The sequence below is a fragment of the Bombina bombina genome, chromosome 9, assembly GCF_027579735.1.
Source record: "Bombina bombina isolate aBomBom1 chromosome 9, aBomBom1.pri, whole genome shotgun sequence".
Lineage (NCBI taxonomy): Eukaryota > Metazoa > Chordata > Amphibia > Anura > Bombinatoridae > Bombina > Bombina bombina.
Genome location: NC_069507.1, coordinates 257622663 through 257649540, shown reverse-complemented (window position 1 = coordinate 257649540; position 26878 = coordinate 257622663). Strand labels below are relative to the sequence as shown.

Sequence of the window (26878 nt, the reverse complement as noted above, 5' to 3'; positions counted from 1 at the left end):
AAGAAAAAAAGTAAAATCTCCCATAAAAGTCTAACACGCTTTCCAAAAATAAACCCGACACATCAAAACCCCTATATCCGCCATCACCCCCATATCAGAACTAATAATAAATGTATTAACCCCTAAATTTGCCAACCCCAACATCGCAAACTACCTAATAAATATATTAACCCCTAATCCGCCATTCACCCACATAATGATCTACCTAATAAATGTATTAACCCGAAATCTACCATTCACCCACATTGCAATCTACCTAAAAACAAAATTTATGCTTACCTTATAAATTTCTTTCTTTCCAGATATGAAGAGTCCACAACGTCATTCAATTACTAATGGGAAATTGGGAATATCCATCAGGCAAAGAGCACCACAGCAAAGCTGTTAAGTGTCACTCCCCTACCCATAATCCCCAGTCATTCGACCGAAGGGAAATGAAAAAAGAATAACACAAAGGTGTAGAGGTGCCTGAGATTTAGTAAAAAAAAACTATCTTAATAAAGGGTGGGGTAGTGGACTCTCCATATCCGGTAATAAAGAAATGTATCGGGTAAGCATATATTTTGTTTTCTTTCCTAAGATATGGAGAGTCCACAACGTCATTCAATTACTAGTGGGAACCAATACCCAAGCTAGAGGACACAGAATGAACAGGGAGGGAGAAAAAGACAGGCAGACCTAAACAGAAGGCACCACCACTTGAAGAACCTTTCTCCCAAAAGAAGCCTCAGCCGAGGCAGAATTATAAAATTTGGAAAATTTGGAAACGTATGCAGAAAGGACCAAGTTGCAGCCTTGCAAAGCTATTCCACAAAAGCTTCATCTTTGAAAGCCCAAGAAGAGGAGACAGCCCTAGTAGAATGTGCTGTAATTCTCTCAGGAGGCTGCTGTCCAGTAGTCTCATAAGCAAAACGAATCATACTTCTCAACAAGAGGGAAAGAGAAGTAGAAGTAGCCTTCTGACCCTTACGCTTTCCTGAGAAACAAACAAACAGGGCAGGAGACTGGTGAAAATCTGTAATCTGTAGGTAGAATTTTATAGCACGCACAACATCCAAGAAGAAGGATTGGGACAGAGAGAAAGAACAACAATTACCGGATTAATATTTCTATCCGAAACCACTTTAGAAAGAAACCCCAATTTAGTACGAAGAACCACCTTATCCTCATGAAAGATAAGGTAAGGTGAATCACACTGCAAAGCTGAGAGTTACGAAACTCTCTGAGCAGAAGTGATAGCAATAAGAAACAAAACCTTCCAAGATAGCAACTAAATATCTATGGAATGCATTGGCTCAAACAAAGCCTGCTGCAAAACATTGAGAACAAGATTTAGGCTCCAAGGAGGAGCAACAGGTTTATTCTGACCAGGGCCTGAACATCTGTCACATCTGCCAGACGCTTGAGTAACAAAATAGATAATGCAGAAATCTGACCTTTCAGAGAACTGACTGACAACCCTTTCTCCAGACCTTCCTGGAGAAAAGACAACATTCTAGGAATCCAGACCCTACTCCAAGAGTAACCCTTAGATTCACACCAATAAATATATTTATACCATACCTTATGGTAAATTTTGATAGTAACAAGCTTGCGAGCCTGGATCATGATCTCAATGACCGACTGAGAAAATCCACGCTTAGACAGAACTAAGCGTTCAATCTCCAAGCAGTCAGCTTCAGAGAAACGAGATTTGGATGGAGGAATGGAAATTGAGTTAGAAGGTCCTTCCTCAGAGGTAACCTCCAAGGCGGCCGAGAAGGCATCTTAACTAGGTCTGCATACCAGATCCTGCGAGACCATGCAGGAGCTATTAGAATTACCAATGCTCTTTCTTGTTTGAAACGAGCATTAACGTGGAAGGAGTGCAAACCGAGGAAACAGGTATGCTAGACCGAAATCACAATGAACCGCTAGAGCATCTATCAGAGCGGCCTGAGGATCTCTTGACCTTGAACCATACCTTGGAAGCTTGGCGTTCTGCCAAGACGCCATCAGATCCAACTCCGGCACCCCCTATTTGAGGGTTAACCTGGAGAACACATCCGGATGGAGAGCCCACACCCCAGGATAAAATGTCTGTCTGCTCAGGAAATCCACTTCCCAGTTGTCCACTTCAGGAATTTGGATGTCAGATAGGCAACAATTGTGAGCTTCCGCACACTGAAGAATCCATGCCACCTCCTTCATAGCTAAGTAACTCCGAGTTCCTCCCTGGTGGTTGATGTAAGCCACTGAGGTGATTTTGTCTGAATGAAACTTGATAAACCGGGTTAAAGACAATTGAGGCCAAGCCATCAGAGCATTGTAAATTGCTCTCAACTCCAAGATGCTTATGGGGAGAGCAGACTCCTCCCAAGTCCATAGTCCCTGTGCCCTTATTGAGTCCTAAACTGTAACCCAGCCTAGCAGGCTGGCGTCCGTGGTCACAATCACCCAGGAAGGTCTCCGGAAGCATGTACCCTGAGACAGATGGTCCTGAGAAAGCCACCACAGAAGAGAGTCTCTTGTCGACTGGTCTAGATCTATCCTCTGAGACAGATCAGAATGGTCTCCGTTCTATTGTCTGAGTATGCATAATTGCAGAGCTCTCAAATGGAATCGAGCAAAGAGAATGATGTCCATGGAAGCGACCATCAGACCAATTACCTCCATACATTGAGCCACTGATGGCCGAACAGTAGACTGAAGAGAGAGGCAAGAGAAGAGAATTTTGGATTTTCTGACCTCCGTCAGAACAATTTTCATTAAAAGAGAATCTATTATGGTCCCTAAGAAAACTACCCTTGTAGCTGGAACAAGGGAACTATTTTCCAGATTCAAGTTCCAACCATGGGAACGTAGAAAATACAACAAGATCTCTGTATGAGAGTTTGCTTGTTGAAAAGATGGCGCTTGAACCAAATGTCGTCCAGGTATGGCGCCACTGCAATTCCCTGAGACCTGATCACTGCCAAGAGAGCCCCCAGAACCTTTGAGAAAATTCTGGGAGCTGTGGCAAGGCCAAAAGGAAGAGCCACAAACTGAAAGTGTTTGTCTAGAAAGGCAAATCTCAGGAATTTGTGATGATCCCTGTGGATGGGAACATGAAGATATGCGTCCTTCAGGTCTATGGTCATCATGAACTGACCCTCTTGGACCAAAGGAAGAATGGAAAGAATGGTTTCCATTTTGAAGGACGGTACCCTTAGAAACTTGTAGAGGCACTTTAGGTCTAAAATGGGCGAAAAGTTCCCTCTTTTTTGGGAACCACGAACAGATTTTGAATTCTATTTTGTTACCCTGAGATCACAGGAATTTGTGATGATCCCTGTGGATGGGAACATGAAGATACACGTCCTTCAGGTCTCTGGTCATCATGAACTGACCCTCTTGGACCAAAGGAAGAATGGAACGAATGGTTTCCATTTTGAGGCACTTTAGGTCTAAAATGGGCAAAAAGTTCCCTCTTTTTTGGGAATCAAGAACAGATTTGAATAGAATCTTAGACCCTTTTCCCTTACTGGAACTGGAACAATCACTCCCAGGGAGGAAAGGTCCCTAACACAGTTCAAGAATGCCTCTCTTTTTACCTGGTCTGCAGATAATCTTGAGAGGTGAAATCTGCCCCTGGGAGGGAACGTTTTAAATTCTATTTTGTTACCCTGAGATACTATGTCCACAGCCGAAGGATCTGGGACATCTCGTCTCCACGCTTGACAAAATAGGGAAAGTCTGCCACCCACTTGATCTGAACCCAGAACGGGGGCCGACCCTTCATGCTGACTTAGACTCAGCTGAGAGTTTCTTTGATTGCTTCCCTTTATTCAAAGATGAATTGGGCTTCCAAGAAGACTTGGGCCTCTAGTTATCAAGCTGTCTACTTACCTGCATTCGCCGGCCCCAATACGCTCGCCTAAGCTCGCCTAACATTGCCGCCGCGGACCTGAATACATTCGCCAAATTTATCAAGAAAGCTGTCAAAAAGCCGTGCACCAAGTACGGTGAGATAAGCAGCGGACTGTTGTTAACTGACAGTCATCGATATCGCTGCTCATCAGCTTATTCGCAGCTTTCTTGCTAGCCTGTCACTAAGCACCCACACTATACTATACTGTTTTACCCCCTATACCGCCGCTCCCAGAGCCCCCCGCAACTAAATAAACTTATTAACCCCTAAACCGCCGCTCCCGGACCCCGCCACAACTATAATAAACTTATTAACCCCTAAACCTACACAACTATAATAAACTTATTAATCCCTAAACCGCCGCTCCCGGACCTCACCGCCACCTACATTATACCTATTAACCCCTAATCTGCTGCCCCTTATACCGCCGCAACCTACATAAAGTTATTAACCCTTATCCTGCCGATCCCGGACCCCGCCACAAATAAATAAAATGTTTAACCCCTAAACCGCCGCTCCCTGACCCCGCCGCCACCTACATTATATCTATTAACCCCTAAACCTAAGTCTAACCCTAACACCCCCTAACTTAAATAATATTTAAATTAATCTAAATAAATATTCCTATAATTATATAAATTATTCCTATTTAAAACTAAATACTTACCTATAAAATAAACCCTAAGATAGCCACAATATAACTAATAGTTACATTGTAGCTATTTTATGGTTTATTTTTATTTTACAGGCAACTTTGTATTTATTTTAACTAGGTACAATAGTTATTAAATAGTTATTAACTATTTAATAGCTACCTAGTTAAAATAACTTCAGATATACCTGTAAAATAAATCCTAACCTAAGTTACAATTACACCTAACACTATACTAAAATTAAATAAATGAATTAAATACAATTACCTACAATTAAATAAACATAACTAAAATTAACTAAAGTACAAAAAACCCCTCAAAATTACAGAAAATAAAAACAATTACAAGAAGTTTAAACTAATTACACCTTATCTAAGCCCCCTAATAAAATAAAAAATCCCCCCAAAATAATAAAATTCCCAACCCTATACTAAATTACAAATAGCCCTTAAAAGGGCTTTTTGCGGGGCATTGCCCCAAAGTAATAAGCTCTTTTACCTGTAAAAAAAGAAATACACCCCCCAACATTAAAACCCACCACCCACACCCGACCTTACTCTAAAACCCACCCAAACCCCCCTTAAAAAAACCTAACACTAACCCCCTGAAGATCTCCCTACCTTGAGTCTTCACAAAGCCGGGCCTAAGTCCTCAACAAATCCGGGCAAAGTGGTCCTCCAGATGGGCAGAAGTCTTCATCCAATCAGGCCAGAAGAGGTCCTCCAGATGGGCAGAAGTCTTCATCCAAGCGGCATCTTCTATCTTCTTCCATCTGGCGAGGAGCGGCACCATCTTGAAGACATCCGACGTGGAGCATCCATCGATCCCGACGACTAAACGACGAATGACGGTTCCTTTAAATGACGTCATCCAAGATGGCGTCCCTTGAATTCTGATTGACTGATAGGATTCTATCAGCCAATCGGAATTAAGGTAGGAAAAATCCCATTGGCAATAGAATGCGAGGTCAACCCGATTGGCTGATTTCATCAGCCAATGGGATTTTTCCTACCTTAATTCCCATTGGCTGATTGGCTGATTTCATCAGCCAATGGGATTTTTCCTACCTTAATTCCCATTGGCTGATATAATCCTATCAGCCAATCGGAATTCAAGGGATGTCATCTTTGATGACGTCATTTAAAGAAACCGCCATTCGTTGTTTAGTCTTCGGGATTGATGGATGCTCCGTGTCGGATGTCTTCAAGATGGTGCCGTTCCTCGCCGGATGGAAGAAGATAGAAGATGCCGCTTTGATGAAGACTTCTGCCCATCTGGAGGACCTCTTCTGGCCGGATTGGATGAAGACTTCTGCCCATCTGGAGGACCACTTCGCCCGGATTCGTTGAAGACTTTGGCCCGGCTGGGTGAAGACGGCTCAAGGTAGGGTGATCTTCAATGGGGTAGTGTTAGGTTTTTTTAAGGGGGGTTTTGGTGGGTTTTAGAGTAAGGTTGGGTGTGGGTGGTGGGTTTTAATGTTGGGGGGTGTATTTCTTTTTTTACAGGTAAAAGAGCTGATTACTTTGGGGCAATGCCCTGCAAAAAGCCCTTTTAAGGGGGCTTAGATTAGGTGTAATTAGTTTAAACTTATTGTAATTTTTTTTATTTTCTGTAATTTAGAGTTTGTTTTTTTTGTACTATAGTTAATTTTAGTTATTTTTATGTAATTGTATTTAATTAATTTAATTTATTTAATTGTAGTATAGTGTTAGGTGTAATTGTAACTTAGGTTAGGATTTATTTTACAGGTATATTTGTAGTTATTTTAACTAGGTAGCTATTAAATAGTTAATAACTATTTAATAACTATTGTACCTAGTTGAAATAAATACAAAGTTGCCTGTAAAATAAATATAAACCCTAAAATAGCTATAATGTAACTATTAGTTATATTGTAGCTATCTTAGGGTTTATTTTATAGGTAAGTATTTAGTTTTAAATAGGAATAATTTATTTAATTATAGGAATATTTATTTAGATTAATTTAAATAATATTAAGTTAGGGGGGTGTTAGGGTTAGGGTTAGACTTAGGTTTAGGGGTTAATAGATATAATGTAGGTGGCGGCGGTGTAGGGGGGGCAGATTAGGGGTTAATAAATGTAATGTAGCTGGCGGCGGGGTCCGGGAGCGGCGGTTTAGGGGTTAAACATTTTATTTAGTTGCGGCGGGGTCCGGGAGTGGTGGTTTAGGGATTAATAATAATGTAGGTGGCGGCGGTGTAGGGGGGGGCAGATTAGGGGTGTTCAGACTCGGGGTACATGTTAGGGTGTTAGGTGCAGAAACTTCCCATAGGAATCAATGGGATATCGGGCAGCAGCAAACATGAACTTTCGCTGCTGTCAGACTCCCATTGATTCCTATGGGATCCGCCACCTCCAGGGATACGGATTGCAAACCAGGTACGCTGGGCGGGAATAGTGGCGAGCGTACCTAGTTGTTCTTTGATAAGTTCCAAAAGTAGTCAGATTGTGCCGAACTTGCGTTCGGAACATCTGGAGTGACATAACCATCGATCTGTGTCGGACTGAGTCCGGCGGATCGTATGTCACTAGATTCTACTTTTGCCGGTCTGTAGGGCTTGATAACTATGGCGAATCAGCCTCGCCACAAATATGCTGCGGAATTCCAGCGTATTTGCGGTTGACGGCTTGATAAATAAAGGCCTTGGACTGCTCCTGCTTGGAAGAGGGAGACTTTTGATCTTTGAAGTTACTAAAGGAACGGAAATTACTTTGACGTCCTTTGAGTCTGTTCTTCTTGTCTTGCAGTAGAAAAGATTTTCCACCTGTAATATCAGAAATTATTTTTACCAGAACAGGTCCGAACAAGGTCTTTCCCTTGTAAGGAAGTGCCAGAAGCTTGGACTTAGAGGTAACATCATCTGACCAAGATTTTGGCCACAATGACCTGCGGGCTAGGACAGTGAAGCCAGACATCTTGGCTCCCAGTCTAATAACTTCCATGTTAGCATCAGAAATAAAGGAATTGGCTAGTTTTAGAGCCTTAATCCTATCTTGTATCTCTTCCAATGGAGTCTCTGCTAAAATTGATTCAGACAAGGTGTTGCAACAATAAGATGCCGCACTTGCTACTGTGGCAATACAAACTGCAGTTTGCCATTGAAGACCTTGATGAACATACATCTTCTTCAAATAAGCTTCCAGCTTTTTGTCCAAGGAATCCTTAAAGAAGCAGCTATCCTCTATAGGGATCGTCATTCTCTTAGCCAGAGTAGAAATATCCCCTTCTATTTTAGGCACCATGCGTCAAGAATCTTTAATGGAGTCAGCAACAGGAAACATCTTTTTAAATACGGGAGACAGGGAGAAAGGAATTCCTGGCTTCTCCCATTCCCATGAAATAATCTCCGTCACACGGTCTGGGACAGGAAAAACTTCCACAGAGGAAGGAACATCATAGTATTTATTAAGTTTACTAGACTTCTTAGGTTTGACAATGACAGAAGTATCTGAGTCGTCCAAAGTAGCCAATACCTCCTTTAACAGTACACAAAGGTGTTCAAGCTTAAATCTGAAGTTTAATTCTTCAGTATCCAATGAAGGAATAATACTGTCCGAATCTGAGATTTCACCCTCAGAGGCTACTGGCATATTTTCCTCATCAGACTTATGAGGGAGGGCAAGTGGAACAGAAACCTTACTATCTGAATGTCTAATTTTCCTCTTGCGTTTTCCCAGCATAGGAAAAACAGAAAATGCCTCAGATACCGCAGAAGATACCTGTGCAGCAAAATCTGCAGGCAAATAAACTCCTCCAGGAGGCTGAGAGGAACTGCAGGGCACTGTATGTGAGGCCATAGAGGCTTGGGAAGTTTGAGGAGAAAGCTGTAGCATTGCCTGAACTGCATCATCCTTAGAGACATTGGGCTCCGAGGGCAACAATTTATATTTAAATTGAAGTGTTCTAGCTAAGCATGCAGCACAGAATTGCATAGGCAAAACAATGTGTGCCTCCAGGCATAACAAGCATTTGTCATGTCATGTTTTTAATACCACAATTTGGCTGCCAGAAGTCTCTAAAACGATCGTATAGTAGATCGACACTGAAACGACTGAAATTCAGTGATGCCGCTCCGCTCCGTGAATATCCGACAGCTGAGAGAAGTCACATGACCGGCAGAGAGAGAAGACTATGCAGCAAGTAAAAGGCGCGCGTTTCCCTCTGCCTATAACATAAGATGCAAGTAGCTGCAGCTGGTTTCAAACTCAAGCAGTTTGTCAGTTAACCTGTTCTAGCCAAGCAAGCAAGGAAAACCAACTGCCAAATTATAAGTTTAGACATAAATCCCTGTATAAAGCCACACACAAACTAATAAAGTATTTCAACAAAATTAGCCCAAAGAGGAAAAACGTCCCAATAAAGGGAAGATTAACCCCCAGAGGCCTATTTATGAAGCCGTCAACTATGCTGCATTCGCCGGTACCAATACGCTCGCCTAACATCACCTAACATCGCGGCCACGGACCTGAATACGATCTTCATATTTATCAAAAAAGCTGAGCACAAAGTACAGGGCGATGAGCAACGGACTGTTGTTAACTAGCAGTCATCGATGTTGCTGCTATTCAGTTTTATCCCAACTTTATTTATATCCTGTCACTAAACACCGCCACCATACTAAAATTTTTAACCCCTATCCCGCTGCTCCCGGCCCCGCCACAACTAAATAAATGTATTAACCCCTATCCCGCCGCTCCCGGACCCTGCCGCAACTAAATAAATGTATTAACCCCTATCCCGCCGCTCCCGGACCCTGCCGCAACTAAATAAATGTATACCCTAACTATTATACTAAAATTACATTAAACTATATTAAACTATTAATTAACCTACCCTAACTATTATACTAAAATTACATTAAATTACCAATTAAATTAACTATATTACATATTTAAAAAACTAACCCTACTCAAATTATTTAAATCTACAATTAAAAATTACTGTTACAAAAAATAAAAAGCACTGAGTTACAAAAACAAACAAACCACAGTATCAAAAATAAAAAACAATTACACCTAATCTAATAGCCATATCAAAATAAAAAAGCCACCCCAAAATAAAAAAACTCTAGCCTACAATAAACTATCAATGGCCCTTAAAAGAAATCAGCTCTTTTACCTGAGAAAAGAAAATACAAACACCCCCAACAGTAAAACCCACCACCCACACAACCAACACCCCCAAATAAAAACCCTATCTAAAAATCCTAAGCTCCCCATTGCCCTGAAAAGGGTATTTGTATGGGCATTGCCCTTAAAAGGGCATTAAGCTCTTTTACTGCCCAGACCCTACTCTAAAAATTAAACCCACCCAATAAACCCTTAAAAAAACCTAACACTAATCCCCGACGATCCACTTACAGTTTTTTGAAGACCGGACATCCATCCTCATCCAAGCGGCAGAAGTCCTCATCGAAGCCAGCAGAAGTCTTCATCCAAGCGGGCCGAAGTCCTCATCGAAGCCGGCAGAAGTCTTCATCCAGACGGCATCTTCTATCTTCATCCATCCGGTGCGGAGCAGATCCATCTTCAAGACATCCGGCGTGGAGCATCCTCTTCTTCCGATGGTCGCTGTAGAATGAAGTTTCCCTTTAAGGTACGTCATCCAAGATGGCGTCCCTTACATTCTGATTGGCTGATAAAATTCTATCAGCCAATAGGAATTAAAAGGGAAAAAATCCTATTGGCTGTTGCAATCAGATTAGGGGTTAATAAGTATAATGTAGGTGTCGGCGATGTCAGGGGCAGCAGAGTAGGGGTTAATAAATATAATGTAGGTGTCGGCGATGTCGGGGGTAGCAGATTAGGGGTTAATAAGTGTAAGATTAGGGGGTTTAGACTCTGTGTTCATGTTAGGGTGTTAGGTGTAAACATAAATTTAGTTTCCCTATAGGAATCAATGGGGCTGCGTTACGGAGCTTTACACTGCTTTTTTGCAGGTGTTAGGCTTTTTTTCAGCCGGCTCTCCCCATTGATGACTATTGGGAAATCGTGCACGTAAAACCAGCTCACCGCTGACTTAAGCAGCGCTGGTATTGTAGTGCGGTATGGAGCACAATTTTGCTCTACGCCCACTTCTTGCCTTTTAACACTGTGTTTCGGAAATCCTGTAATACCAGCGCTGTAGGTAAGTGAGCGGTGACAATAACGTGCAAGTTAGCACCGCACCCCTCATAACGCAAAACTCGTAATCTAGCCATTTGTGTTTTTTATTTTTTGTAATTTAGTGTTTTTTATTTTTTGTAACTTAGTAATTTTTAATTATAGATTTAAATAATTTGAGTAGGGTTAGGTTTTTAATATGTAATATAGTTAGTTTAATTGGTAGTTTAATGTAATTTTAGTGTTTGCGGTTGACAGCTTGATAAATAGGCCTCCTAGTCTCAACATACATAATGTGCCTGCCCACTGCCAAAGAAAATCCTGTATAAAGGATTTTAAAAATGACCCCATCTACTGCATATGACATATTCTTCTGAAATGCAAGTCTCCAAGACCTAGAAGACAAAAGCACTTACCTGCAGTCTAGCTGTCTGGCAGAAAGACAGCTTACAAGGTGTGAAAGGACACATACTCCTTACAGAGACCTGTAGAAAAAGAAAGAACAGAGTAGCCAACTCTGGCTTTCTGTACCACGGGCAGCAATGTGTTAGGAAAGAAAGCAAGGGCTACCTCACAACTTCCTAACTGCTTAAAAGCCACCACTACTCTACTGAAGAGATTGATGTGGACTCAGCTAAACCCAAATCCTTGCTTGCAGGGAAAAGTACCCGAAAAAGGAATTAATTTCTTTAGACACCAAATTTCATCTCCTCCATTGACAGAGGCAAAGAGAATGACTGGGGATTATGGGTAGGGGAGTGACACTTAACAGCTTTGCTGTGGTGCTCTTTGCCTCCTCCTACTAGCCAGGAGTGATATTCCCACTAGTAATTGAATGACGTTGTGGACTCTCGATATCTTAGGAAAGAAAAAAGTATTAACCCCTAATCTGCCAACCCCCCACAATGCAAAGTACCTATTAAAAATATTAACCCCTAATCTGCCATTAACCCACATCGCAACAAACCTTATAAATCTATTAACCCCTAATCCGCCAAACCCACATTGCAACAAACCTAATAAATCTATTAAACCCTAATCTGCCAAACCCCCACAATGCAAATAACTAATTAAATTACTAAGCCCCCTAACCTAACACTCCCTAAATTAACCCCAGTTACCTAAATTAAAAAATACTGTTACAATTAAAATAAAAAATCTAACATTACTTAAAAATAAAAGAATTTAAAATAAAATTAATCTAAAATTACAAAAAATAAAAGTCTAACTCTACATAAAATGATAAACCAAATTATCAAAAATTAAAAATTAAACCTTATCCCTATAAAAATAAAAAAGCACCCTCAAAATAAAAACACCCCTAATCTAATACTAAACTACCAATAGCCTTTAAAAGGGCCTTTTGTAGGGCATTGCCCTAAATTAAACAGCTATTTTACCTTAAAAAATACTAAGTCCCCCCTCTAACAGTAAAACCCACCACCCACCAAACCACCCCAAAATAAAAAAACTAACACTAAAAAATCCTAAACTACCCATTGCCCCTAAAGGGGCATTTGTATTCAGCTCTTTTACTGCCCTTAAAAGGTGATGTAAAAGGTCTTGTCAGTACTACTAGGTCTCTAAAAGTATTTTGAAACACAGGGCATTTATCTCTTTTACTGCCCTTAAAAGGGCTTTGAGCTCTTTTAAGAGTGCCCAATAAATCCCTAATCTAAAAAAAAAAAAAAAAATCCTAAATCTAACCCCCAAATAGGTACTCACTGTTCCTGAAGTCCGGTGGAGAAGGTCCTGTTCCAGGTGGAGAAGTCTTCTTGCAAGCAGACGATGTCTTCTTCCAAGTGGGGACCTCTTCCATCTTCATCCAGGACCAAGCCGGCACGGAGCGGAGATGAGCGCGGAGCAGGACCGGCGACCGTGGAGCCATGGAGCTTGGAGGATCCTCTTCGTATGATCGCCGCTATAGACTGAATAGGTACGCGTTTAAATATGGCGTCCCTTGCATTCCTATTGGCTGATTTGATTCTTCAAATTCAAATCAGCCAATAGAGCTACTGAAATCCTATTGGCTGTTCAAATCATATTTAAACAGTATCCTGAATTCACTATTCGGTGTACAGCGGCAATCGTATGAAGAGGATCCTCCACGCTCCATGGCTCCGTGGTTGCCGGTCCTGCTCCGCGCTCATCTCCGAGCCGGCTTGGTCCTGGATGAAGAAGGAAGAGGTCCCCGCTTGAAAGAAGATGTCGGCCGCTTGAAAAAAGACTTCACCGCCTGGAACAGGACCTTCTCCAACAGACTTCAGGAACGGTGATTACCTATTGGGGGGTTAGACTTATTTTTTATTTTTTTGGGGGGGTTGTTTTTTTTTTAGATTAGGGAACTCTCAAAATATCTGAATGCCCTTTTAAGGTGTCAGCCTGTGGAATTTAATCTCACCCCTGTGAAGGAGAGAAGGGATTTTAGGACCACAACTGCAGGTTTGGGATGTTGTGAGTGTATCTGCGATTCTGCCTTGGTGTATGGAGGCAGCAAAAAGACAGAATCGTGGGATACTGAGCACTTTTGATATAAGGATCAGTGTGTCAATGGCTGAGACCACAGAGCGATTAGCCCCACTCAGTATTGACAATCTGGTTCCCACATATATATATGTAAATGCAATTGCAACATTGATATAACTAGGAGCTAGTTTCTGTAAGTTATTTGTTTACAAAATCTGGTAATATGCATAAATTAGGCATGGGTCATAGAAAATAATAAAGAGCAGCTTTTGGTTGAAGTACAGACAACTTAGGTAATTCAGGTGTACAAGTAAAGGGTCTGAGTAACTAAGCAACCTGTCTAAAAGGCGAGACACAGTGACAGTGAGAAAACAGCCTAAACTAGATATCGGAACTTACCGATATCCAATTGAGGAATGTGCAATTTGTTATTTTCAACTCTTAGAATAATGGGTGAGCGGTGTCCAAGATAGAGAGTTGTTCCCCTGCAGGATCCGTTACAGGCGGCGTGTGCGATGGCGTGTGACGTCACCGCTTGCTGAGTGCTGCAGCGTCTTGCGAAGAGTCTGTCTCCAAGTTTAGAGGTTGGTAGGAATTTAGAGAGAGAAGCTGGATTCAACAATCAAGCGATTTGGTAGGGGTAGGAGTGGGAATTTAAACTGCCTAGAGGGGAGGAGTTATGTAAGTGTGGAAAGACATACCTATGCAAAGGATAAGTAAAGAACTAAGCAGTCATGACATAAGGGCAATGTCCATAAAAATGTCCCTTTAGGGGCAATGGGTAGTTTAGGATTTTTTAGTGTTAGTCTTTTTTATTTTGGGGGGTTTGGTGGGTGGGGGTTTTACTGTTAGAGGGGGGCTTAGTATTTTTTAAGGTAAAAGAGCTGTTTAACTTAGGGCAATGTCCTACAAAAGGCCCTTTTTAAGGGCTATTGGTAGTTTAGTATTAGATTAGGGGGTGTTTTTATTTTGAGAGTGCTTTTTTATTTTCATAGGGATTAGGTTTTAAAAAAAATATTTTTGATAATTTGGTTTATTATTTTATGTAATGTTAGACTTTTTTATTTTTGTAATTTTAGATTATTTTTTTAATTTTTTTTTATTTAGGTAATTGGGGTTAATTTAGGGAGTGTTAGGTTAGGGGGCTTAGTACAGTAATTTAATTAGTTATTTGCATTGTGGGGGCTTGGCAGATTAAGGGTTAATAGATTTATTAGGATTATTGCGTTGTGTGGGTTTGGCGGATTAGGGGCTAAGTTTTATTAGGTTTATTGCGATGTGGGTTAATGGCGGATTAGGGGTTAATAGTTTTGTTAGGTTTATTGTGATGTGGGTTAATGGCGGATTAGGGGTTAATACATTTATTATTAGGTTTATTGTGATGTGGGTTAATAGCAGATTAGGGGTTAATACATTTATTAGGTTTATTACGATGTGGGTTAATGGCGGATTAGGGGTTAATACATTTATTAGGTTTATTGTGATGTGGGTTAATGGCGGATTAGGGCTTAATACATTTATTAGGTTTATTGTGATGTGGGTTAATGGCGGATTAGGGGTTAATACATTTATTAGGTTTATTGTGATGTGGGTTAATGGCGGATTAGGGGTTAATACATTTATTAGGTTTATTGTGATGTGGGTTAATGGCGGGTTAGGGGTTAATACATTTATTAGGTATTTAGCAATGTGGGTTAATGGCGGATTAGGGGTTTATACATTTATTAGGTTTATTGCGATGTGGGTTAATGGCGGATTAGGGGTTAATACATTTATTAGGCTTATTGCGATGTGGGTTAATGGCGGATTAGGGGTTAATACACTTTATTAGTTATTGCAGTGGGGGATTGCGGTTGACAGGTAGATAGATATTGCACATGCGTTAGGTGTTTGTTAATATTTTCAGGCAGTTACTGTACGGTGCTCACATTTTCAGCGTAAGGCTTGCTGCGCCTGCCTATGTGTGGTGAGGTGAAAATGGAGTAAAATTTCTCCATTTTCGCTGCGTAAGTCCTTGCGCTTAATATGTGCTACTGATTTGCGACACAGTTCTATGTTTGCTTATGGGAGTAAAAATTGCGGGCGACGGGTGAAATATACGCACCACATTTATATGCAGCGCTGTATATGTGATACCAAAACCGCATATGTAATCTTGCTCCAGAATGCTATATTAATATGTAGAGATTTGTTTTTAAGTATGGGTGACAGTTTAATGCTGCAGTTTAATGCTGTGAGGGTTGATGGGTCCTAATGTTTCATCATCTATAATATAAACATTTTGTTCAGAATCAGCATGAACTAGGAACATAGATGAATAATGAAATACTTTGCATAGAACATGACTTTCATTTAGTGTTATTCACACACATCTAGGAATGCTTTTTTTATTATATTCGTATGCACGTGTTGTCTTTATCAATAGAAACTTAACAGAAGCCAAATACATTAGTGTAATAGGGCTGCTGCCCCATGGGAACAAGTGTGGGCAGATTACACCAGTAATGCCCCCTGTTCCGTGCATGCAGGTCACGTGTAACCAGAGCACACTAGCTGGGGTTAGTATATAAATAGTGATTTTTCCATTGACATGTGATGATCATGTTGTGTGTAAGCAGTTTAACTGGGACGTGATCATAACAAAGGTACGGCAGATGTTCAGTTTAGTGGTGAGCACAGCATGGTACTTTCTAACAAGGTTCTCTAACTGGCAGAAGACATTAAAAAGGAATCCGTGCACCTGCCTCCCCACTCTGCTTCTCTTTCTGCACTCAGATACCTCAACAACTTAAAGACTGGGCTGAGTAGTCAGTGCACAGGGAGAAAATGTGACTTTATATATCAGTGGATATCAGTGGAGAAAACAATGTATAGAAATGTATATTTTGTATGTGATATAATGACTGAAGGCTTATCTAGAAGGGCCCAGTGCATAAAAGAAAGATGACCAGAGTTAACCCCTGTGGTACTAAGAGTAAGCTGTCAAAATGAACCTCATTATCCAGTTTTGGAAGAATGTACACAGGCTAGTGCCAGCTTAGATAATGTGAGCTGTGGATGTAAAAAGGGCTTTGTGTTTTTGTAGGAGGCTGCTCACGTAAGTCTTTAGCAGTAACAGTGAGTGCTGAGACCTTTAGCTGCTATGTATCATGCATAAAGCCCTTGTATAGTATCATGCTGCCTAGTTACTGCCACAGACAGGCTGTTTATAACATAAAGCCCTTGTATGTTGCTAATTATTTGTAGCTCCCACAGAAGTAACAATGATTGTGCCACTTTCTGTCATTCCTGCTGACAGTCTGAGGAAGGATTTGTGACAGAGAATCTCTGAAAAAAGTCAGCTTTAAATAACAGCATTGGAGCTGTACTGTTAACCTAAAAGCCACTCGCTTGTTTAATGAGGGCTCCAATACCTCCCCACAGAGAGTCTGAGCTCTGTAACCACCCTCTATAACACCTCGACTCTGCTCTATAAAAATACACTGGGCACAGGTGGTATGGGGGTCACAAAATATCCCCCAAAAGCTTAATCTTAGGCCCCAAGCTTGAGTCCACCAAGTATATTTTTTACAATTGAGCAGTCATTTTAGCCCCTTGGCTACAGGCTGTTTTTTCAGGTTTTATAATTAGAAAAGACACAATTTTCAGAGCTAAAATTCATGAAAAGGGGTCAAAATAAATAATAAAAGTATATTGCAGACTTGTTGTAATGTACAAAAAACATTTTATTTTAAAACCTCAAGGTGTTTACTATCCATTTAAGCAAAGGTTAGCTGTAGAGTAATATGAAGATGCATTTTTTTATAATTATATATGTATGTTGTTTAAAATTGAGAATATAAGTTTAAAGTTTTCTATAAAGTACTTTAGTTTCTATAAAGTAGTGTGAATTAGTTTGTGCAAACAAAGCTGCGTGGAAACCCTTATGGATAATCCAGTGTTCCACACAGCCTTGCACGGAAATTTTCTTTCATTGCCTGATTTATATCTGTCTGTAATTGTCCTCAGCAGGAATCTTATATAAGGGGGAACGGCAAGAAGCTTATATAAGAGGGGAACTTAAAGGGACACTAACCCCTAAAAAAAAAAAAGATGATTCAGATAGAGCATGCAATTTTAAGCAACTTTCTAATTTACTTCTTTTATCATTTTTTCTTTATTCTCTTGCTATCTTTATTTGAAAAAGAATGTATCTAAGCTAAGGAGCCAGCCAACTGTTGGTTCAGAACCATGGACAGCACTTTTTTATTGGTTCTGTCCAATCAGCAAGGACAACCCAGGTTGTTCACCAAAAATGGGCCGGCATCTAAAATTTGATAATAGGAGTAAATTAGAAAATTGCTTAAAATTGCATGCTCTATCTGAAACATGAAAGAAAAAAATTGGGTTCAGTGTCCCTTTAAGTTAAAACATGGCAGTGCTCATTCATTTACAGAGGAGTTTAAAAAGTTAAACATTTTCATGCAAGAAAAGCTTGCAAGAGTCAGAATTAAAATTGCCTACTCTATCTATTATCTACATTTTTTTATTCTCTTGGTATCCTTTGTTGAAAGGTATACTAAGGTGAGCTCAGTAGCAGCAATGCACTACTGGGAACTGCTGATTGGTGGCGGCACATAATTGTCTCTTTTCATTGTTCAGCTAGCTCGGAGTAGTGCATTGCTGATCTTTCAACAAAGGATATCAAAGTAATTCAGCAAGTGTGATTATAGAAAGAATAGTAAGTAAATTAGGAAGTTGTTTTAAAGTTTGGGTTCCATTTTCCTTTATATTAAAAAAATAAAAAGGGACTAAATAAGTTATGAAAGTATATTGTAAAGTTTTTATATCACAATCTCATACTGTTTAAAGGGATAGTAAACACCAAAAATGTTATTGTTTAAAAAGATAGATAATCCCTTTATTACCCATTCACCAGTTTTCCATAACCATCACTGTTATATTAATACACTTTTTACCTCTGTAATTACCTTGTATCTAAGCCTCTGCAGACTGCCCCTTATCTCAGTTATATTAATACACTTTTTACCTCTGTAATTACCTTGTATCTAAGCCTCTGCAGACTGCCCCTTATCTCTGTTATATTAATATACTTTTTACCTCTGTGATTACCTTGTATCTAAGCCTCTGCAGACTGCTCCCTTATCTCAGTTATATTAATATACTTTTTACCTCTGTGATTATCTTGTATCTAATGCTCTGCAGACTGCCCCTTATCTCAGTTATATTAATACACTTTTTACCTCTGTGATTACCTTGTATCTAAGCCTCTGCAGACTGCCCCTTATCTCAGTTATATTAATATACTTTTTACCTCTGTGATTATCTTGTATCTAAGCCTCTGCAGACTACCCCTTATCTCAGTTATATTAATACACTTTTTACCTCTGTGATTATCTTGTATCTAAGCCTCTGCAGACTGCCCCCTTAACTCAGATATTTTGACAGACTTGAATTTCAGGCAATCAGTGCTCTTAAAGGGACATAAAACAAGTTGGGATAGAGACAAAGGGGCATATTTATTAAGCTCTGTATGGAGCTTGATGTGAAGGCTTGCCGGTAAAAGAAGTTATGAAGCAGCGGTCTAAAGACCGCTGCTCCATAACCCGTCCGTCTGCTCTGAGCCAGCGGACAGATATCGCCAGAAATCAACCCGATCAAATACAATCGGATTGATTGACACCGCCTGCTAGCGGCCGATTGGCCGAGAATCTGCAGGGGGCGGCATTGCACAAGCAGTTCACATGAACTGCTAGTGCAATGATAAATGCAGAGAGAGTATGCTGTCGGCATTTATCGATGTGCAGCGGACATAATACCTAATATCGGATCATGTCCGCTCGCACATTAATAAATAGGCCCCAAAATATAATTAATATGTACTTTAATTACTTTACCGGCAAATTTATACTGCAGTGTCTCGCCATTAACCCTTTCTTTTTAGTTTCTGAATTGTAAAGCTCTAACTCCCCCCCACACATTTCCTTCTATGGCTGTATCTATATCTATTGTTGTTTTGGTAGATTGCAAAAGTGCATAGAGATTATCTGCTGGAGCATACCTAGAAGCTGTGAACTCAGTTGAAATATAATGCCTGTGTCTAAACACTAATAAGGGGGTGGAGTTGGCTGCTACAGGCAGCTTAGCTATGGAATTCATTTTGCTTATTTTTTTAAAAACTTGCCAGCAATTTTTAAACAATTTTTTATGCAAACTATTTTAAATTAATTAGCCCTTTTAGGATATGCACAGATCTCAACCTGTTTTATGGCACTTTTAATACACTTCACGTGCGTGAGCACAGTGTTATCTATATGAAACACATGAACTAACACCCTCTAGCTGTGAAAAACTGTCAAATGCATTTAAATTAGAGGCAGCCTTCAAGGGTTTAGAAATTAGCATATGAACCTAGTTTTAGCTTTCAACTAAGAATGGCAAGAGAACAAAGCTACTGTAATTTGAGAATAAAAGTTAATTAGAAAGTTGTTTAAAATTACATGCCCTATTTGAATTATGAAAGTTTAATTTGGACTTTGCTTTCCCTTTAATATCTCTATAATAATATATTAGGCACCAGATTACATGTGGAGTGCAAAATTGTGCTTTCGCAAGCACGATATTTGCGCTCCACTGTGTAATACCAGCAAATGCAAATGTGTGCTGGTATTACAAGTTCAGCGCAATGCAAATTCTTCCATAGGCTCTAATGGGAGCCTTGTTCTGATGCCATTATACAAGGAACAGAACCTCACGCAGCTAAGCCAACTCCCACACAGAACAGCCTAGCCATGCCTACAGACCAACCCAACTCCTTAACAGAACAGCCCAACCACGCCTACAGACCAACCAAACTCATTCACAGAACAGCCCAACCCAACTGCTACACAAAACAGCCCAACCATGCCTACAGACCAACCCAACTCATCCACAGAACAGCGCTGCAGACCAACCCAACTCCTTCACAGAACAGTCCAACCACGCCTACAGACCAACCCAACTCCTACACAAAACAGCCCAACCATGCCTTCAGACCAACTCAACTCCTACACAAAACAGTCCAACCATGCCTACAGACCAACCCAACTCCTTCACAGAACAGTCCAACCACGCCTTCAGACCAACTCAACTCCTACACAAAACAGTCCAACCATTCCTACAGACCAACCCAACTCCTACACAGAACAGCCCAACCATGCCTACAGAACATCCCAAATCCTTAACAGAACAACTCAACCATGCCTACAGACCAACCCAACTGCTACACAAAACAGCCCAACCATGCCTACAGACCAACCCAACTGCTACACAAAACAGCCCAACCATGCCTACAGACCAACCCAACTCCTCCACAGAACAGCCTAACCATGCCTACAGACCAACCCAACTCCTCCACAGAACAGCCCAACCATGCCTACAGACCAACCCAACTCCTCCACAGAACAGCCCAACCATGCCTACAGACCAACCCAACTCCCACACAGAACAGCCCAACCATGCCTACAGACCAACCCAACTCCTCCACAGAACAGCCCAACCATGCCTACAGACCAACCCAACTCCTCCACAGAACAGCCCAACCATGCCTACAGACCAACCCAATTCCTCCACAGAACAGCCCAACCATGCTTACAGACCAACCCAACTTCTACACAAAACAGCCCAACCATGCCTACAGACCAACCCAACTCTTCCACAGAACAGCCTAACCATGCCTACAGACCAACCCAACTCCTCCAGAGAACAGCCCAACCATGCCTACAGACCAACCTAACTCCTACACAAAACAGCCCAACCATGCCTACAGACAAACTCAACTCCTACACAAAACAGCCCAACCATGCCTACAGACAAACTCAACTCCTTTACAAAGCAGCCCAACCAAGCCTACAGACCAACCCAACTCCTACACAAAAAAGCCCAACCATGCCTGCAGACCAACCCAACTTCTACACAGAACAGCCCAACCATGCCTACAGACAAGCTCAACCATGCCTACCGACCAACCCAATTCCTTAACATAATAGCCCAACCATGCCTACAGACCAACCCAACCTTGCCTACAGACCAACCCAATTCCTTAACATAACAGCCCAACCATGTCTACAGACCAGCCCAACCATGTCTACAGACCAGCCCAACCATGCCAACAGACCAACCCAATTCCTTAACATACAGTGGGGAAAAAAAGTATTTAGTCAGCCACCCACCAATTGTGCAAGTTCTCCCACTTAAGAAGATGAGAGAGGCCTGTAATTTTCATCATAGGTATACCTCAACTATGAGAGACAAAATGTGGAAACAAATCCAGACAATCACATTGTCTGATTTGGAAATAATTTATTTGCAAATTATGGTGGAAAATAAGTATTTGGTCAATATCAAAAGTTCATCTCAATATTTTGTTATATATCCTTTGTTGGCAATGACAGAGGTTAAAATGTTTTCTGTAAGTCTTCACATGGTTGTCACACACTGTTGCTGGTATGTTGGCCCATTCCTGCATGCAGATCTCCTCTAGAGCAGTGATGTTTTGGGGCTGTCGCTGGGCAACACAGACTTTCAACTCCCTCCAAAGGTTTTCTATGGGGTTGAGATCTGGAGACTGGCTAGGCCACTCCAGGACCTTGAAATGCTTCTTACGGAGCCACTCCTTCGTTGCCCGGGTGGTGTTTTTGGGATCATTGTCATGCTGAAAGACCCAGCCACGTTTCATCTTCAATGCCCTTGCTGATGGAAGGAGGTTTGCACTCAAAATCTCACGATACATGGCCCCATTCATTCTTTCATGTACACGGATCAGTCGTCCTCTTCCCTTTGCAGAGAAACAGCCCCAAAGCATGATGTTGCCACCCCCATGCTTCACAGTAGGCATGGTGTTCTCTCTCCTCCAAACATGACAAGTTGTGTTTCTACCAAACAGTTCTACTTTGGTTTCATCTGACCATATGACATTCTCCCAATCCGCTTCTGGATCATCCAAATGCTCTCTAGCATACTTCAGATGGGCCCGGACATGTACTGGATTAAGCAGGGGGACACGTCTGGCACTGCAGGATCTGAGTCCCTGGCGGCGTAGTGTGTTACTGATGGTAGCCTTTGTTACGTTGGTCCCAGCTCTCTGCAGGTCATTCACTAGGTCCCCCCGTGTGGTTCTGGGATGTTTGCTCACCGTTCTTGTGATCATTTTGACCCCACGGGGTGAGATCTTGCGTGGAGCCCCAGATCAAGGGAGATTATCAGTGGTCTTGTATGTCTTCCATTTTCTAATTATTGCTCCCACAGTTGATTTCTTCACACCAAGTTGCTTGCCTATTGCAGATTCAGTCTTCCCAGCCTGGTGCAGGTCTACAATTTTGTTTCTGGTGTCCTTCGACAGCTCTTTGGTCTTCACCATAGTGGAGTTTGGAGCGTGACTGTTTGAGGTTGTGTACAGGTGTCTTTTATACTGATAACAAGTTCAAACAGGTGCCATTAATACAGGTAATGAGTGGAGGACAGAGGAGCCTCTTAAAGAAGAAGATACAGGTCTGTGAGAGTCCGAAATCTTGCTTGTTTGTAGGTGACCAAATACTTATTTTCCACCATAATTTGCAAATAAATTCTTTCCAAATCAGACAATGTGATTGTCTGGATTTGTTTCCACATTTTGTCTCTCATAGTTGAGGTATACCTATGATGAAAATTACAGGCCTCTCTCATCTTCTTAAGTGGGAGAACTTGCACAATTGGTGGCTGACTAAATACTTTTTTGCCCCACTGTAACAGCCCAACCATGCCTACAGACCAACCCAACTCTTCCAAAATTTACAGGGACAGTCTCATTTTCCAGTCCAGCCCTGAGCGTGAGCCATTAACAAGAGACAGAAGTAAGAACAGACAGGACAGATAAAGAGGCAATTGAGAAAATATGGATGGACATAAAAATAAAATGGGAGAGGAAGCACTAGAGATAAGAAACATGAGATGAACGATGCATGATGGGACAGACAGTAAGTGGCCAGAGAAAGAAGATACTGTAGACACTGGAATTTAACAATACTCCAGAGAGCATAGAATCACAGGCTAAAGAGTCAAACAAGAGGACAGCAGAGTAAAATGCATGATGGACTACTGATGCTAAATACCCCACAAAATAGTGATGAAACATTTCCCTTTATATTTCAGAACCAGATCTGGTACCAAACATGACATTATTAACACAAGAGGTTTGGGCAGCTTCCCTAGTGCAGCACAGATGGCACAGGTATGATGGGAAAATGTTTAATTAATGGGACACATTACTCAAAAATGCCTGTCATCCATATGAAAGTGAGGCATTTAACATTCCTATTGGGAACTCTTCAGGACAGAAGAGGGGAAGCTGGACAGCAGTATATAAAAGTTACAGTAGTAGCTAGTGCTACAAGCCTGAGGTCAGAAATAGCCAAGAACAAAAGTGAAACCTACATACTTATTGGCTGCTCCATATCCATCAACAGAAAAGGACATTTTAACATTTTTTAACATAAAAGGACAAGTTTAACATTTTCAGATAACTGAAACAAATAAAAATGTAGTTGTTCTTTTGTACGTTGATCTGGATACGAATGCATGGGTCTACATCCTAATAATGTTCAACGGTTTCTAAGTGCTTCCTAATAATCCTTAATGAGCATTGTCAAAAATTGACTATAAACCAATGAACATTAGCAGGAAGTATCTATAGGATCATTAGCAGGAAGTTACTGTAAACCTATGGGTATTAGCAAGGAGTACCTATATGATCATTAGAAGGAAGTTACTGTAAAACCGTGGGCATTAGCAGAAAATACCTATATGAGCACTAGCAGGAAGTTAATGTAAACCTATGGGCATTAGCAGGACGTACCTATATGATCATTAGCAGGAAGTTACTGTAAACCTGTGTAAACCCATTAGCAGGAAAAATACTTATATGAGCACTAGCAGGAAGTACCTATATAAGCATTCGCAGGAAGTACCTATATGATCACTAGCAGGAAGTACATAAATAAGCATTATCAGGAAGTTACTGTAAACCGATGGACATTAGCATAAAGTACCTATATGAGCACTAGCAAGAAGTTACTGTACACCTTTGCACATTAGCATAAAGTACCTATATGAGCACTAGCAGGAATTTACTGTAAACCTATGGACATTAGTAGAAAATACCTATATGAGCACTAGCAGGAAGTTACTGTAAACCTATGGACATTAGTAGAAAATACCTATATGAGTGAGCACTAGCAGGAAGTTACTGTAAACCTATGGACATTAGTAGAAAATACCTATATGAGCACTAGCAACAAGTTACTGTAAACCTATGGACATTAGCAGAAAGTACCTATATGATAACTAGCAGGAAGTACATAAATAAGCATTAGCAGTAAGTTACTGTACACCTAAGGGCATTAGCAAGAAGTACCTATATGAGCACTAGCAGGAAGTTACTGTAAACCTATGGACATTAGCAGAAAGTACCTATATGAGCACTAGCAGCAAGTTACTGTAAACTGATAGACATTAGAAGAAAGTATCTATATGAGCACTAGCAGGAAGTTACTGTAAACCTATGGACATTAGCAGAAAGTACCTATATGAGCACTAGCAGGAAGTTACTGTAAACCTATGGACATTAGCAGAAAGTACCTATATGAGCACTAGCAGGAAGTTACTGTAAACCTATGGACATTAGCAGAAAGTACCTATATGAGCACTGGCACAAAGTTACTATAAACCTATGGACATTAGCAGAAAGTACCTACTATATGAGCACTAGCAGGAAGTTAGTGTAAACCTATGGACATTAGCAGAAAGTACCTATATGAGCACTGGCACAAAGTTACTATAAACCTATGGACATTAGCAGAAAGTACCTACTATATGAGCACTAGCAGGAAGTTACTGTAAACCGATGTACATTAGCATAAAGTACCTATATGAGCACTAGCAAGAAGTTACTGTAAACCGATGGACATTAGCAGAAAATACCTATATGAGCACTAGCAAGAAGTTACTGTAAACCTATGGACATTAGCAGAAAGCACCTATATGAGCACTAGCAAGAAGTTACTGTAAACCTATGGACATTAGCAGAAAGTACCTATATGAGCACTAGCAGGAAGTTACTGTAAACCTATGGACATTAGCATAAAGTACCTATATGAGCACTAGCAGGAAGTTACTGTAAACCTATGAACATTAGCAGAAGGCACCTATATGAGCACTAGCAGGAAGTTACTGTAAACCTATGGACATTAGCAGAAAGTACCTATATGAGCATTAGCAGGAAGTTACTGTAAACCTATGGACATTAGCAGAAAGTACCTATATGAGCACTAGCAGGAAGTTACTGTAAACCTATGGACATTAGCAGAAAGCACCTATATGAGCACTAGCAGGAAGTTACTGTAAACCTATGGACATTAGCATAAAATACCTATATGAGCACTAGCAAGAAGTTACTGTAAACCAATGGACATTAGCATAGGCTTACCAGAAGTCCCACTTTTACTGGGATTGTCCCGGTTTGGAGGCGCTGTCCCAGTGTCCCACCCAGTTGTTCATTCTGTCCCAGTAGGGTTGCCACCTCCAGGTTTCAAATCATGTGTCCGGGTTTCAGACCACCTGAAACCCAGACACATTATTCAAAATGACTGGACTGTGGCTCTCCAGCATAGTCTGATGCTGGTACTTTGTTACATGCAGCCCTGCTTAGCTTAACGTTCGTTTCCTTCAAAGTTTACATTTAGTAATACAGGCTGAGTGAGCAGCATAGGGTTTTTTTAATTTTGTAGTAGGGATGCACCGAAATTTCGGCCACCGAAATTTTCGGCCGAAAATGGGCCTATCCCATTTCGGCCGAAAGAGGGGAAAATCGGCCGAAAATTGCATCTTCTATGTAAAAGTAAATTAACCCTTATGCCCCACGAAATCATCCCCTGGCAGACAGATATTTATCCCCCAAAGTGTCCTCCCCCGTGCCTCACCGACCGCTATAACCAGTTGCAAGCTGATCCTAAATTTAGCCCCGTGTGGCTGGGTTATTTCCAGGCCATATTCAAATGAACTACATGCCCCAGAATGCCTCGCGGTTAGAGGGGGTGCGGCACTGTGGGCTGGGCTGTTCACTCCCTGTCTTGAAGCAGAGCAGAGCGGCATGAGAAGGAACTTGCCGTGTCAGGTGACTTTTATGATACTTGCCTGTAGAGCCGTATAGTTACTTGTGGATCCTCCGGTCAGTGAGTGTGTGAAAGGCTAATACGTATATTTACCCGTATCTGGCTCCCTGTCTAACTGTGATTTTATTTGAAAAAGCAGCTCATTGAGTCCTGCAGGATGAGCTGCTTTTTCAAATAAAGTCACGATTAGACAGGGAGCCAGATAAGGGTAAATATATGTATGAGCCTTTCACACATTCACTGACAGGACGATCCGTTACAAGTAACTATATGGCTCTGCAGGCAAGTGTCATAAATTTCACCTGACACGGCAAGATTAGGAGACTTCTGTGTAAACAGAGCGGGCTGCAGCGTGGTGTCATTACAAGCAGCTGTCCCCTCCTCCTCCTTAGAACTGCATAACGAGCTGTTTGCCAGATAAGAGTGAATATAAACATGTAGGAGCCGTTTGCACACTGACAGAACTGTAATTGTTTGGGCTACAATCCACAAGCAGTACACTTGTAATACCATCTCCTGCATTCCTCTGTGTGCCTCAGTCCCATGTCTTAATTCTTAACCCC

The 26878-nt window shown here is 41.1% G+C and overlaps 1 protein-coding gene across 1 annotated transcript in view; it reads left to right on the top strand.

Moving 5' to 3' along the window:
• The window catches only part of LOC128640540 (rap1 GTPase-activating protein 1), an 89464-nt gene that overhangs the window by 23367 nt on the left and 39219 nt on the right, over positions 1-26878 (top strand). Inside the window, exon 7 of the mRNA XM_053693012.1 lies at positions 23299-23377. Within this exon, the coding sequence (XP_053548987.1) occupies positions 23299-23377 (79 nt within the window). The remainder of the gene's footprint in view (positions 1-23298; positions 23378-26878) is intronic.